A 14,096-nucleotide genomic window follows, 5' to 3' on the forward strand; every position below is an offset into this window, starting at 1 on the left:
CATGGGACGCCATCTAACCGCTAAGCCATCAGCGCCCCCCCCCCATGTTAAAAGCTATGACCTGAAAATGATCAAAACAAAGGCGAAGCAATCCTTTTATTTTATTTTGAAATTTACAAAGACAAATTCAATGAGCTTCAGAAACGTTTGTGTCATTTAATATGCATTTAAAAACATGAATTCATCAAAGAAAGATGCTGTAATCTATCACGTCTGTAAGGCAGATAGTGTTTCATAAAGCAGCGAAGCAAAGGCAGAGATGAATAACATCAGATGGAGCGTGCGGGACAGTTTACACCGAGGAGGACAATCACAGACAAAAAGTAGTGCAAAATGTTTTCATTCTGTTTCACATGAAAACTGTCTCTTTCTGTGAACCATGCATTAAGTTATCATAACATGAGCGAAAAGCCAGCGTAGAAAAGAACAGAAGCAGTGTTATTGATGGTTTTCTCATTTAAAATAGAAATTCCAACTTCATCGTAGGGCTGCAACCAGATCTTTTGTTTTTCTTTTTCACTTTATCCTGTAAGTCTTCATGTATAGAGAAGCTAGAAACGTCTGTTATCCACCCAGAAGACCAACGTGTTCAGATTTAACATCCTATCCCAGAAACCAGCAGCTTCCCAGTATCTAATTCAGCATGAAAATGAACTGATTTGATTTTTTCATCCGTCATCGCGGCGAGCCAAACCTCCGAACTCTCCACATTTGTCCGAGCTCACCACAGTGAGGAGTAGTTGAACTTGATGCGCAGCAGGTACCTCATGCGAGTCTGCGCTGGGTTGTAAACGATGAACTCGTTGTAGAGGAGCGAGTACGCGTTTTGTCTCGCCAGCTTCGTCTTCACCGCCGGCCCCATCGGCACCGTCACGCCGTCTCTGAGACAGAAGGGCAGAGAAAGAGGAGCAACGATGAACACTTCGATTTTGTTGACGAACTGTTTTCAAAGTTTGAACACAACGAGTAATAATTCCTTTTAGATCTGACTTTCAGCCTTTCAGAGAGTCACGACTTTCAGCCCACACCAGAATAATACAAAATCAACTCTGAGATACTGAACGTAACATATATGATATCACTGTTTCTCTTTTTGTTGTGAAAAATAACCGTTCCTTTTGTCCCAAATCTGGAGATGTTCGTCCAAAATGACATTTCAGGTTTTCTTTTTACACAACAAACAATCATTTACGCTCGAAGAAACTAAAATCAGAGAAGTTGGTTTATTTGCTTCAAATACTGATCAGTGAAATCTGTGCTCAATTTGAATCCCTTTAATTTAATAATCACTCTATTACAGACGATGAGCTAAAAGTAGGGCTTCAATAATGATATTTTTATTTCTGCTTAAAAAAAAGATATATGTTTTTTTCTTTGTTGTGCTTTTCTCAAAACACAAGTCCATCAGAATATTGTACAGCAACCGGCCACGTCATCACAAGTCTGTTTTTTTGGCCACCATTTAAGTAAAAAAAAAAGCAGCAAATTCCCAGCAGATGCAGGAAGCTGAAACCTTTCATTACAGCTCATTTGACCTCAGCAGGACTTCTCTGATGATTGTCGCTCAAACGCAGCAAAGCAATCACCAAGCCTCGTCTGTTTGGTTTAGATCTGAAGGACATCGCGACATGAGATGTGCGGTGTTTCCCACTCTGATGGCCGTTACATAATAAAACTTTTTTTTTTTTTTTCAGACTTTGAAATCCACAGAGAAGAGGCAGCAGAGCGGGAGAGAGGGCGCAGAGCAAACGAGAGCAGAGTGAGGCCAGTCCATTAATGTGTGAGTCACTGAGGAGCAAACAGAGGTCAGCTTTTAGTGTTTGGACTTTCACTCCAAGGTCTGCGTGGATTTAAAAACACTATGAGGGGGCGCTGAGGGGCTTTTCAGTTAAATAAATGACTTTTTGTCAGTTTAAGATATTCAAGAAAAAAACATGTTGAATTAAACAAACACACAGAGAAGAGAAGAACTTACATGAGAAATAGTTATTTTATATGTGAACCCTCACTCTCTGATCATGCAATGATTTCTGTTGTGTAACAGCGAGCGTAGTTCAATCGATGTGTGAACCGTGTGACGTGTGTGTAACGCGACAGACTCACAGAGTGACGGACTTCTTGGGGTCAGGTCCGGTCTGTCCCAGGCCTTTGGTGCTGTGTTTACCAGCGGGCAGATTATTGGCCTCGTAGTCGGCGTCCAGCAGCTCGTTACAGTCCCCCAGAGCGACCTGCGACCGCACGCAGACACAAAGAGAGAACGTTAAACGAGCATCACATCTGGGACCAACATGTGGCGTGTGATGTTGTGAGATGTGGAGGTGTACAGGAAGTAAAACAGGCTGTTAGCACCAACTAGTGGTGCGTTTTGTCTTCTAACTTATCTCCATGACTTCAGCCGACAACAGTGACCACAAACACTTCTCTGTCAACCGGCAGGAAGAATCATTGAACATCTTTAGATGATCAGATAAATCGAGGAAACGGTGAGAATTTAAACTTCAAAAAGAAAATGTCTAAATAAGTCGGAACGTTTTAAAGAAAGAAGAAGCTTCTGCTTTCACACACACACACACACACACACACACACACACACACACACACACACACACACACACACACACACACACACACACACACACACACACACACACACACACACACACACACACACACACACACACACACACAGTTTGTTATACAGCCCTCTCAGTCCTTATATCTGAGTGCAGGTGATGGTAGGAAACACCTTCAGGAGAGCACGTGAGAAGATTCAGCGCACACACGACGGTCATGACTCAGAGAGATTTCTTCAGAGGACAAACTGGATTTCTGTGTCGCACATTCAGCCTTTAAAAAGAACTGAAAGTGTCTTATCTGCTTTGAATCTGTCGACCTGCTCGTGGTCTCGATATATACTTTTTAATTAATACTCAAACCTGTCTAATCTGGCCTATGATAACAGGACATCAGCTGACCTCAGACAGCAGAAGCAGTCCCACGTGGTTGTTCTGATTGGCAAAGCAGTAGTTGGCGCTCTTTGACGACATGTCAGCAAAATAGATACCTTTCCCAAACTAGAAGAGAAACAAACAGAGACATGTAGTGGTTAGAACAACGATGTCCAACATGCGAAACACAAATCTGTCATCAAATCAAAAAGCTTAGCAGTATAAATGGTGTATCCAGAGGTGGGGGGTCCTACCATGTAACCGGTGACGGGGGCTTCAGGGGGGGCAACTCGAAGCCCGCGACTGAGGATACCGACCCAGTTAGACAGACGAGAGCCGTGCCACAGCAGAGTCCTGCTCGACGGACACAGACAGGTGGTGGATTATGTTTAGAGTACGAGCATCTTTATGAAACTGCACAAAGGTAGATTTGAAAAGAAGCACCGCGCTGGTCGTAGCTTAAACATGTTTAACCTGTTGTGTAACTGTGACAGGAAGTTGTCGCTCTCCCCGTCTCTGTCCACTGAGAAGATGTCGAGGACGGTCATGGAGTAGTCCGAGTGGGTGCGTGCATGAGTGGACTGGAGATACTTTTCTATCACCTTCGACAGAGGAGATAAACGATGGAACATGTCACCATGTTACTGAACATCCGGTTTACTGTTTTAGTTTAATAAATAAAAGCTGTATGGGAAAATCAACAGATCCAATAAGAGAGCAATTTCCTTTGTAAATATTTGCGGCCTCAGTAGCTTAATCGTGTCCTGCAATGCCAGTAAATTCAGCTGCTCAGATTCTTTCATTCTGCTTCTTAAAAGTGGAAACATTCATCTGTTTGACAGCTGTAAGTTCACACAGAAGTGCAGCTCTGTAAGGAAATAATGCTGCCTGATGCATCACTGACATCACACATGTAAACACATGTTATCACTGTTTAATGCTACCTTGCAAACGCTGACTGCATTGGACACAGGCCCTTCATTAGTTTAACGTCCTGTTGGTGCAATATGATTGGTCAAAAATAGAAGAATAAATATAGTAACTTGGTTTGAGAATACAAACACCCAAGAGCAAAGTGTTTATAAACATCCTGGCTAATATGGAAAGCACTGAATTTCCAGATTTTCCCCCAGAAATACATTTTCAGGGACTTGGTTACATAAGACACATCATGTGATTATTTATGAGCAGTGCATTAACCCTCACTGATACTGATAAGCCGAGTAGTAATCACAAACCGTGTACTCCTCACAGCCGGAGTCCAGAGGCCGCAGCTGACACTTGAGAGAGCTGTAGTGTCTGTCCAGAGGATGTTCATCGCTGTCTCCACTGGACTGGACCATTTTCACTGCGATCTGAATATCACTCAGAGCCTGACAGAAATCACGAGACAGAATGAAAAAAAGGGAGCGTATATCACAGTATGCAGCAAAGACGTCCTTCAAGAAACAAATAGAGAATCTGAATATTTCGACAAATGGAGAACACTTCACCTCCAGTAGTGCTATTTTTTCCTTCAGCTCGTCTTCTGATCGAATCATTGGAGGCGTTTTCAACCTGTTGAATTAAAGCTTTTTACTTACAACGAGACGCAAACAGATACCTCTTATTCATCGGATTACGTCGCTACATCTCTGTATCTTTACAGACATAAATCGCCTTACCCAAAGTCGTGGGGGATTCGGGTATAGAACTGGTTGCAGGCTTCAAGCAGCTCCCGAGCGCTGCCCTTCTTCTTCAAACAGTCCTCGATTAACTTCAGCGCTGCGTAGCCTGCACGGATCTGCTCTGACGTCAGCTTTCCTACACGTACAAAAAGGAAAATGCAGAATTTAAAAATGTGAAAGAAATCAATGTGTAAATAATGAGTCAAATCTATGCATACAGTGAGGGAGACATGTGGAGCTTAAATTATGACTGAGGACTTTTCTGACTGGGTCTTTGTGAAACGTTTTAAAAGCTGTATGTGCTCGTATTTAAACCTGAAACTGTTTTAAATAGACATTAAAGGATGAACATGGAAAGACGACTGGGATTTTGAATTTGTCCGACTGACCGAGAGGAGCTTTTTTTGTGTCAAACTTCATCTCCAGCACACACTCCTCCATGGCTTTGATGTCACAGATCAGCTCCAGCAGCGACTGGATCTTCAGATCCAGCTTTGAGCTCCTCTTTTTGGGTGCAGCTTCCACTGTGGTCGTGGCTGAGTTCTCCTCCTGAGAAACAGAGAAGCACATCTATGTTAAAAATGATCCATTCTCAGATCCATTGAATCTCATTTTGTTTGTTGTATTCATAAAATACGTGTAATATGATCATGAGTTGTTGTTCTTTGCCTTTGCGTCCGTGCTGTAGTCCATGAACACCATGTCATATTTCCCCGCTTCTTTCTCAAACCACTCTCTATCCTCCCACTCATTCTTGGTCTTGTCAAAAAACCTGTGTGAAGAACAGTCAAGCAGCATCATTTTAATAAACCTACATCACTGTAAGATTTTTAGATTCCTTTCATCTCACAGTCTCACTTTTTCTTGAAGAAGTCTTTGGCCTTCAGCAGATCTCCACCAAAGGCTGTCAGACTGTTCTGACCCACTTTTCCCACTGGAGGCAAACAAACGCACGGAAAAATGTATGTTTATGCAAACTGTAGACTTGTGTTTAGGTCCTGAATATTTCAGACATTTATGTAGAATAAATAAGAATCTGGTGCATGTAAACTCACCTCTGCCCCATCTTAGCCACACATTGTACGCCTTTGAGTTGTCATCCTCCAACAGCTGGATCAGATAGTACTTGTTGTTGTTAAACTGAAGGTTTGTCTACAAAATAGGACAGAAATTCCAACAATGAAGGACAAAATATGATATTAAAACAGGAACAGGAAGTATTGCATCATCAAATTATTTAAGTTACAACACATGAGCTGCATTATTTACTATGAGGAGGATATCACACACTTGTGTCATTTATTACCTGATTGAGCATCACATCGTAAACATCGTTTCCTTCACAGTAAACATGAGCCTGAAAGACAAAAAGAACATTTACTGATGTGATAATTTTTTTCCCATTTATTGAACATGTTAAAATACAAACACAAAGAAGAAGTATCAGCAATAAAGAAGGAGAAAAAACAACAGAGGATGTGTCTCGCGATAACATTTGTTATAATTTGGCACTTTAAAAATAACGATTGATTGATGGATGCTAACTGGATCATGTGAGCATCTTGTAAGAAGGATGTAAGAACTGGTTGTTTCTACAAAGCACACATGCAAATACATTTTCAAAGGTTAAAAAACAATTAAACAACATATCATCACTAAGAACATTTATAACACTGTCATTCTGCTGTGTTCTTTGTTGAGACATTAGAGGACAATAGTGAAGACAGATCTAAAGAACAAGACATTATTATGCTTTGTGTTCACTTTCATTGTTGTTTAATCGCACAATTTTCAATTCATGACTTTCTATTCAACCTGAGGTCTGAGTGAAACTCAAAGCTGTGCTGAAAATAATGATCAATAACTGCAGCAGCACTCTTCAGTGTCTGTTCTCAATCCACTGACTGACTTAACGTTATACAACCCATCAAACTTGATTATAGTATTTGATTTGAAATCAACATTTTGACTGATTAAAGATTATAAGGGGAGCAACACTTGACATGGCTCTCCTAATATAAGTCCAACCACATGTCTGACTTTTACTGTTTGTGGGGAAACACTGATACTTTACCTTTCCGAGTTTGGCTTTACACTCAGGGTCCACTGGAGCTTTTCCCTTCATTATCACCGTCTTCACAACCTCTGTTCAGTGACCAAGGAGCAGAGACAAACCACGAATGAGGCAAACCAACATCCAAGAGGAATCACACAAAAATACATCAACAAAGATTACGTCCACATTACCTTCACTTTTTATTTCTTCTTTTGGCTTTTTTTCTGCTTTTGTCTCGCTCTCCTTTTTGCTTTGCCCTCTCTTCCTCTTCACTGCAGGTTGCTCTTTTGTGTCCTCCTCTTCTTCTTTAACATCTTCTGGCTTCGCCTTTTGAACCGCCAGGTCCCCAGCATCATCTGCACTTTCTGCACGAGTGGAAAACATAAAACACTTTTTATTACCTGATAAAGGCTTCCTTTCAAAGCAAGCTGCTGTAATAGACAATCATATAAAAACAGATCAAGGTGACCAACTTTACATCTATACACAATAATAATGGACATGAAGTATCTGGCATTACACTGAACGGAAACACACCTGCTTTTACTGTCTGAGAGCGAATCTTCCTCTTGTATTTTGTCACAGGATTAATTTGAACCATCTTCTTCAGGTCAACATCGTAGGCAGTTCCTGCACCGAGAGTCAGAGTGACAGACGTTTGTCCTGAAGAGACAGCTGAGTCCAACAAGGCACAAACGGATGGTAAGTATGGTTCCCATTGTCCGTTATCTCCTTTCCACTGCCACACTGCTCAGAGAGAGAGAGAGAGAGAGAGAGAGAGAGAGAGAGAGAGAGAGAGAGAGAGAGAGAGAGAGAGAGAGAGAGAGAGAGAGAGAGAGAGAGAGAGAGAGAGAGAGAGAGAGAGAGAGAGAGAGAGAGAGAGAGAGAGAGAGAGAGAGAGAGAGATAAACCAATATGCACACTAAAAATAAACTTGTGCATTAGCCCTTGTTAATGGTAGTTGTGTGTACTTTCATAGGCATGATACTGTATCGATTCTCTGATGCAGAATATCAATATATTATTAATTGATAGTTTACATGATTGTGGCGGTGGTTTTATAGTATTTAAACCTCTGATAGTTGGCAGCAGGCATTTGATTTTTGCCTCTCCTCCTCCTTCCATGCCTTTATTTATAACACTGTTTACAGATGTATATAAACACCTTCTCCTAACTGTGCACGGTTTACACACTTTTGAGTTTTTGGCATGATTGGGTCAGATGTTGTTTCCTCCTGTTCAGACTGAACAATGAGTATTATGATGATCATAAGATAAGCAAGTGAGCGGAGAAATGTACAACTGTACAACTACAATAGGAACTTTGAAAGACAAAATCTAACTGTTCTGAGTCCGAAGGCATAAAAATAAACTGTTTATGTGCATGAAATATGTTGTTCTTCTTTATACTTTGAGCGTGTTTCTAAAGATACACAGTTTTGTAAAAGATAATGCAATATACTGCCCTGCTACGATTCTCCCAATATATCAAAATATATCGTATTAAATTCTTGCCAATACACAGACATAGATGCAAAGACGTGCTTAATGCAAAGTCTCTCCTAACTTTGCAGCTTCTTACAAACTTACACTTGAATCATCACCTCTCAATAAGTGTCTGCCCACATCAAAACAACACATTAATACAGATCTGTCCTTTTGCATTATTTTCAGCTAGTTATACTTAGTAATCTTGCAAACCACTGAGTCCAGTACAGTCATGAACAAAATCATTTGCATCCACAGGAGTGAAATAACTTTAGGTTTGTTTTGGTGACAGTGGCATATATTTATGCATCTCTGTTAATGCTCAAATATTAAGTAAAATATTAGTAAGACTTCCTTGAAACTATTAAGTACATAATAACATGTCCTGTGCCCAGACATGTCCACGTGTGACGTATTCACAGGAGCTAACCACAGCTAACAGGCTAACAAGAGCACCAACCTGTTTTTGACTGCACTTCTTCATTGTCTTCTGCACTCTGAGTTTTATTTTTGGACGATCTTGTACGCCTCATAGTGCTTTATATAATATAAATAACTCAGGAGGTGCTGTGATACAGGACACACACACACACACAGCAGAGAGAAGGCGGAAAACTTTCTCAAGCGACGTTTCCTGACCGGTGCAGCTGAGCTCATAAATTGCGCTGAGCATCGCTTTGCGCATGCGCCCAAGCCTTGGCGCGTTAAACGTTACCATGGCAATGCCTTTAAAACAAAAGGCTTGAGATAAATTGTCCGACTCTAGCTTTTGATAGTCCACATGTTAGCAATACTCTGTCTATAATATCATAAATAAATATTATTTTATCCGTTCATTATTTTTTTTATTCGACTGTAACCGGAAACCAAACCAGGACAGCAGTTAGTGAGAGCAGGGGGAACCAAACTTCGCGACTTTTAGGTTCCGCCTCAACCTGATAGTCGGGCTTATTTTGTCGAAGGATTGTTGGACGTCCAAACATGCCACTTGTGCAGCGGCGTGGATGAAAAACAAAGGTTAATCCTTTTTTTTAAACTCAAGAAATCGCCGTTTGGGCCCTGAAGACATGGCAGCACGGAGTTATGGAGCCTGTGCTGTCTGTCAGAAGGTTGTGAAGGTGATGAGCAGGGTGAGTGCAGTTTGTGTGTCTCATTAAACACAACATATTAAAACTATGGAGGTCAAACAGGCAGAAAAACACTGTTAAAATCAAGACAAAATAAGAAAGAGCAGGCATAGTGTCGCCCATAACGCAGTTTAGATGAAAGTCATAAACATCCTTGACTATATTTCTATAACATTTTACCAATCATTAGACGGGATAGTCTGCAGAGGTTTACAAAAGAACTTTGTTCTTGTGGAGAATAATACACATCAAATACTCTCATTTTTATTTTATTTTATTATTATTATTTTATTTATGTATTCCGATTGTAAGTGTTAGTATTAATTTATTATTTTTTAAATTTATTAATATTATTTATGTTATTATTGTGTGAGTGTGTCTGTGGGTGGGATAGGTTTATTAATAAGAAATTTGTAAATTTGTAGGTTTTCTCTGTATTGCCTATATTATTTGTTCCAAAATCTTTTAAAATGACAGTAAAATGTTTTGTTTTGTTTTGTTTCTTAAAAATATATGCGAAAAGTTTGCAGATTGTGACCATGTGGATTTCCTGTAAATCCATTAAAGATCTAAGAAGAAATCGAAGAGCACAAATCTATTACAATAACTTTAGTGTCTCAGAAGGGTAATAATGTAATCTGCAATGGATAGATTAATTGAATACCAACAATTTAACTTCAGCAGTATTAAATTTGTGTGTATGGTTATTGTTGTTGAGTCCGAATGAGAGGGAGGTTGGTTGCTATTAACCAAAAATGTTTTTTCTTCCTATATATCTCAGGGAATGAGTGCTGCTGCACATCCGCACTCCCAGGTCGATTTCCTAAAAGGAGAACTACACAGAAAGCATCCAGGTGTGACCAACCTGAAAACTCTGTGCCTTCCTGATGTTCTGCAGGTTGCTGCACAGTCCATTATTCACAGTAGGTTACCTTGTGCATTTGGCCATCACATGGTATCTTTTCTGGACCCTGAAATGAGACAAAATGCTGACTCTTCTATCCCTGGGTCCACCTGTAGGAGCCGAGGTGAATCGGCTGACAGACCGCGCTCATAGCTTCAAAAATTTTCTCTGGAGTCGAAAACGGGCAATCGATGATTCAACTCTGAGGCAGAAAGCTATCGGCCTGGAGAAAGAACTGTGGGAGAAAGCCATGGAGAAGAGAGGAGGTGGGTGACGCATGGAGCAAACTCATTCGAATGGTTGATTAAAGACTGCAAAGACATAATGCACTGCAGCAGCTTTGGGAAAGTAAATGTGCTTTACTGTACAGATTTAGATGAACAAGCGCTGGAAGACCGCATCAGGAGGAAAGTGGTTTCAGAGCTCCGGAGAACCACATACCACTGGACTCCCATGAAGTAACGCTTGCGTTTATCTATGTTTTCTAGTATATGAAAAGACTATTCATGAAATAACTGGAGACGCATGTTCAGAAACAATCTCATCAAGATTCAACCTTTTAAACCTAAACCTAAAATGTTTGTTTTAAGGGAAAATGTTAAACTTATTTTAGTTTTTTCTATTGACAGTAAGTTCAATTAAAGTTCACAAGATGAACTTCAGTGTCAGGAACTCTTTGTTAGCATGTAAGGATCTGAATAATTCCACAAGTGAAGTAACAGTTTGACCCAGTTTCTGGTTTAGAAGACGCGTCGGACTCCTACAACCTCTGCATTGATTTTGAGATGTCGGGGAGTCAATAATAAACAGCCTTTCTCTGTTTTCAGGTATGATGAAGAGTTAGGTGTGGTGTACATGGCGGCTCGACTGGCCGGGGGTTATGCAGCAGTGAGGAGAGCTTTAAATGAGGTAATGAGGAGCTTATTGGCTGATAGTTTTTATCTTGTAGTAATAATTATAGCAATAACAGTTTTCCCCACATTGATTCAGATCAAGAAGAGGGATCCATCTTTTGCCCCCCAATCTCTGCTGGACTTCGGTTCAGGGCTGGGAACAGTTGTCTGGTTAGAACAAAACTCTTCTGCCACATAAAGAGAGCTCATATAAAAATGACATGACGAATGAACTGACTCTCTCTGTGTTTCATGCAGGGCGTCACACTCATGTTGGGGTGACACATTGAAGGAGATGGTGTGTGTGGACAGCTCTGGGCCCATGAACATCCTCGCAGAACGGCTCCTCAAAGGTACATACACTTCTATCAGTTTTGAATTGTGACACTTTTGTTTGGGCTCTTTTTTTTTTTTCTTCATACAATATTTGATGTTTTGATCAGGCGATGATGAAAGAGCTGAACCTCACATCAAGCAAGTCTATTTCCGACAGTTCCTCCCCGTCTCTCCAAAGGTAAAAGCCCAGTTTTTATTAGAGGTATCAAAAAAGCATGTTCTTTAACTTATAGTACTCTGTAGGAGTTTGTTTATGTGGTCCCAGTCAAAGGTACCGAAAAAAAAGCAACATTTCTCATGTGTATCTGTTGCATAAAATGTGACGTGTGAAGACAGACTCCTGTTTATTTTTCCACTAAATAAAGGCTGGTTTTGATAATGACTGTTTGCCTCTCTGGCTAATCAGAGACACGAAGAAGAGAGAAGAAAAAGCAGACTTACTTAAAAGAAAAGCACGACTCACCCTCAGGATCGCCCTCTTTTGAATCTGTTTTTTTTTTCTTTCTTTTTTTTCCTGTGTTTTAAAAAGCAGCTTCACATACTGATGTCGGATTGTCGTGTGTTTCTCCTTCCAGGTGCAGTTCGACCTGGTGACGGCAGCTTTCACCCTTTCAGAGCTTCAGAATGCGAAGGACCGAGAAGAGGCAGTGATGACTCTGTGGAGAAAGACGAGCTCGTACCTGGTTCGTGGAAACAATCTCAAAACTTCACTGATACAGTAGTTTGAATTTAATACTAGATTTTGAGACATGTGACGTCCAAACATGCCTTCCGGAGTAGTTTGTTATTTTGTTAATGTGCTCTTTAATCACATTTAATTGTGTTTACTGGTAAAGGTGCTGGTGGAAAATGGAACCAAAGAGGGTCACCAGATGCTTATGGAGGCCAGAGACTCTTTATTAAAGGTATTCAAAAACACTGGAGACATCTGTTGTTTGAATCATTTAAACAGAACAATCAGAGTGTTGACTCAAAGTTGTTTTTCTCCAGAAACAAGAGAAGACTGTTCATGACCCCAGACCAGCGTCAGTGTTTGCTCCGGTACGTTCAATCTCAGCTGGTTTCAAACACGCTCCCAGACTCTGAACCGGCAGTGTCACAGCTCTCTTGATTTGATTTTTTCTTTTTTGTTTCCAGTGTCCTCATGAACTGACTTGTCCGAAACTGGCTGGTGAACCCTTCGCACCCTGTAACTTCCAGCAGCAGTACAAACCTCTGCCTCTGCCCGGGGTGAGCTTACACTCTGGATTTGATTTCTACAGCTGAATTATCAGAGAGTCCGGTTAAGAAGGTCGTGCATGGAAGTTTATGCTCGATTTCAAAATGAGTAATACTACAAAATAGTTCTTAAGTGGACATTTAATGCTATACTCTATTTTGTCAAATTAGTCAGCATGTTAATTATGAAGTTAGATATAGGAATAGATAGGATTTACTTGTGCTTTTGCCAAAATCGAGCAATTATTTTCTTATAATTAGGCCTCAGTGCCTTTGACAAAATCTGTTTGTAGGCTGAACACCATTTCTTTAACATCAGTAAAGCAAAAATGTGAACAGATTCCATGAGATTTTAATTTCTGCTATCTAACAAAAAGTCAAAGCATGTAAAGATTCCACTTATAAACAGTGTGTTTTTGTTTGCAGCACAACGACCAGCAGAGGGAGAAGTTCAGCTACCTGATTATGTCTCGGACTGAACCAGCGACGGCAGACGCCGAAGGTGTGGACTGGGCCAGGCTGACTGCACCGGTGCTGCGCAGGACAAGACACGTCCACTGTCGGATGTGCTGCTCTGATGGAAAGCTACAACACCTGGTGGTGACCGCACGAAAACACGGCAGGTAAGGATGCTGTTCACCTCATCTGCAGCCGCGTCTGCTTTTATTAAATGAAGCATTAAGCCGAGTTTGAATTAACCTAAACAACGTGGCTAAAGAGCTGATGTAGGATTGAAGCTTGTTTAACATATCAGGGTTCGTCTGTTTTCCTTTTGTAAAAGGGAGAATTGTGTGAAAATAAACTTTTGGGGGAGTATTAACACACTTTAATTCATCACAGATTTATGTTTTAGTTATTTCCTATACACATTCATTACTGGATTAAATTACTGAATCATTACTGTTTAAAAACATGCCAACTAAACATGAAACTTAACGAAGACAAACTTCTCCAAACTTGGATGTGTAAACATAAGCAGCTGTGTAATTTAACCAGAAATGATCAGCAAACAAAGACTTATGTTACCATGGTGATCAATCAAGCAGAAATGTAACACCAGCGTTTGGACCTTCACATTTCTTGACTTTCTTTTTGAACAGGTTCTTTGACACAGTGTTGTTCCCCGGCCCTGCGTTTATTGAAGGCTGAATTAAATTGAATGTTTGTCCAGTGTTGACTTTCACTGAAAACCGTTTCATTTCTTCCAATCAGAGATGTGTACCGCTGTGCTCGGAACAGCGACTGGGGAGATCAAGTTCCAGTCATCCAGAAAGCCGATGAAGACATCCAGACTGATTCAGAGTGATGACTCAACATGACAGAGGAAACAAGACTCGTACTTTGGAATTTGAAACGATTGAAACATGTGATTAAAATGAAAAACGACTTCCATCCCAGGACTGATGAGTTCAACAGAATACAAAAGCCTTTATTTCCTGACTGACTCATTTGATAACCT

At 40.5% G+C, this 14,096-nt stretch overlaps 2 protein-coding genes across 2 annotated transcripts; one reads left to right on the top strand and one right to left on the bottom strand.

The window, feature by feature from the left end:
* Nucleotides 1-85: 85 nt before the first annotated feature.
* On the bottom strand, nucleotides 86-8,823 carry parp2 (poly (ADP-ribose) polymerase 2). Its single transcript, XM_079349010.1, has 17 exons — nucleotides 8,620-8,823; nucleotides 7,209-7,418; nucleotides 6,863-7,036; nucleotides 6,690-6,760; nucleotides 5,922-5,972; nucleotides 5,671-5,767; nucleotides 5,474-5,549; nucleotides 5,285-5,387; nucleotides 5,005-5,164; nucleotides 4,613-4,751; nucleotides 4,442-4,505; nucleotides 4,187-4,321; nucleotides 3,423-3,550; nucleotides 3,203-3,302; nucleotides 2,976-3,074; nucleotides 2,104-2,228; nucleotides 86-881 (listed from the first exon to the last, which is right to left on the bottom strand). The coding sequence occupies exons 1-17, from the start codon at nucleotides 8,690-8,692 to the stop codon at nucleotides 722-724; spliced, it is 1,965 nt and encodes a 654-aa protein (XP_079205136.1). The 5' UTR covers nucleotides 8,693-8,823; the 3' UTR covers nucleotides 86-721.
* A 50-nt stretch (nucleotides 8,824-8,873) lies between these two features.
* Nucleotides 8,874-14,037, top strand: mettl17 (methyltransferase like 17). Its single transcript, XM_079349011.1, has 14 exons — nucleotides 8,874-9,289; nucleotides 10,068-10,209; nucleotides 10,307-10,456; nucleotides 10,561-10,648; nucleotides 11,018-11,099; nucleotides 11,181-11,254; nucleotides 11,342-11,436; nucleotides 11,527-11,597; nucleotides 11,995-12,102; nucleotides 12,256-12,324; nucleotides 12,410-12,460; nucleotides 12,557-12,649; nucleotides 13,064-13,260; nucleotides 13,850-14,037. Exons 1-14 carry the CDS (start codon nucleotides 9,227-9,229, stop codon nucleotides 13,941-13,943), a joined length of 1,377 nt encoding a protein of 458 aa, XP_079205137.1. The 5' UTR covers nucleotides 8,874-9,226; the 3' UTR covers nucleotides 13,944-14,037.
* The last annotated feature ends 59 nt before the right edge of the window (nucleotides 14,038-14,096 follow it).

This window comes from Symphodus melops (assembly GCF_947650265.1).
Source record: "Symphodus melops genome assembly, chromosome: 7".
NCBI classification, from domain to species: Eukaryota; Metazoa; Chordata; class Actinopteri; order Labriformes; family Labridae; genus Symphodus; species Symphodus melops.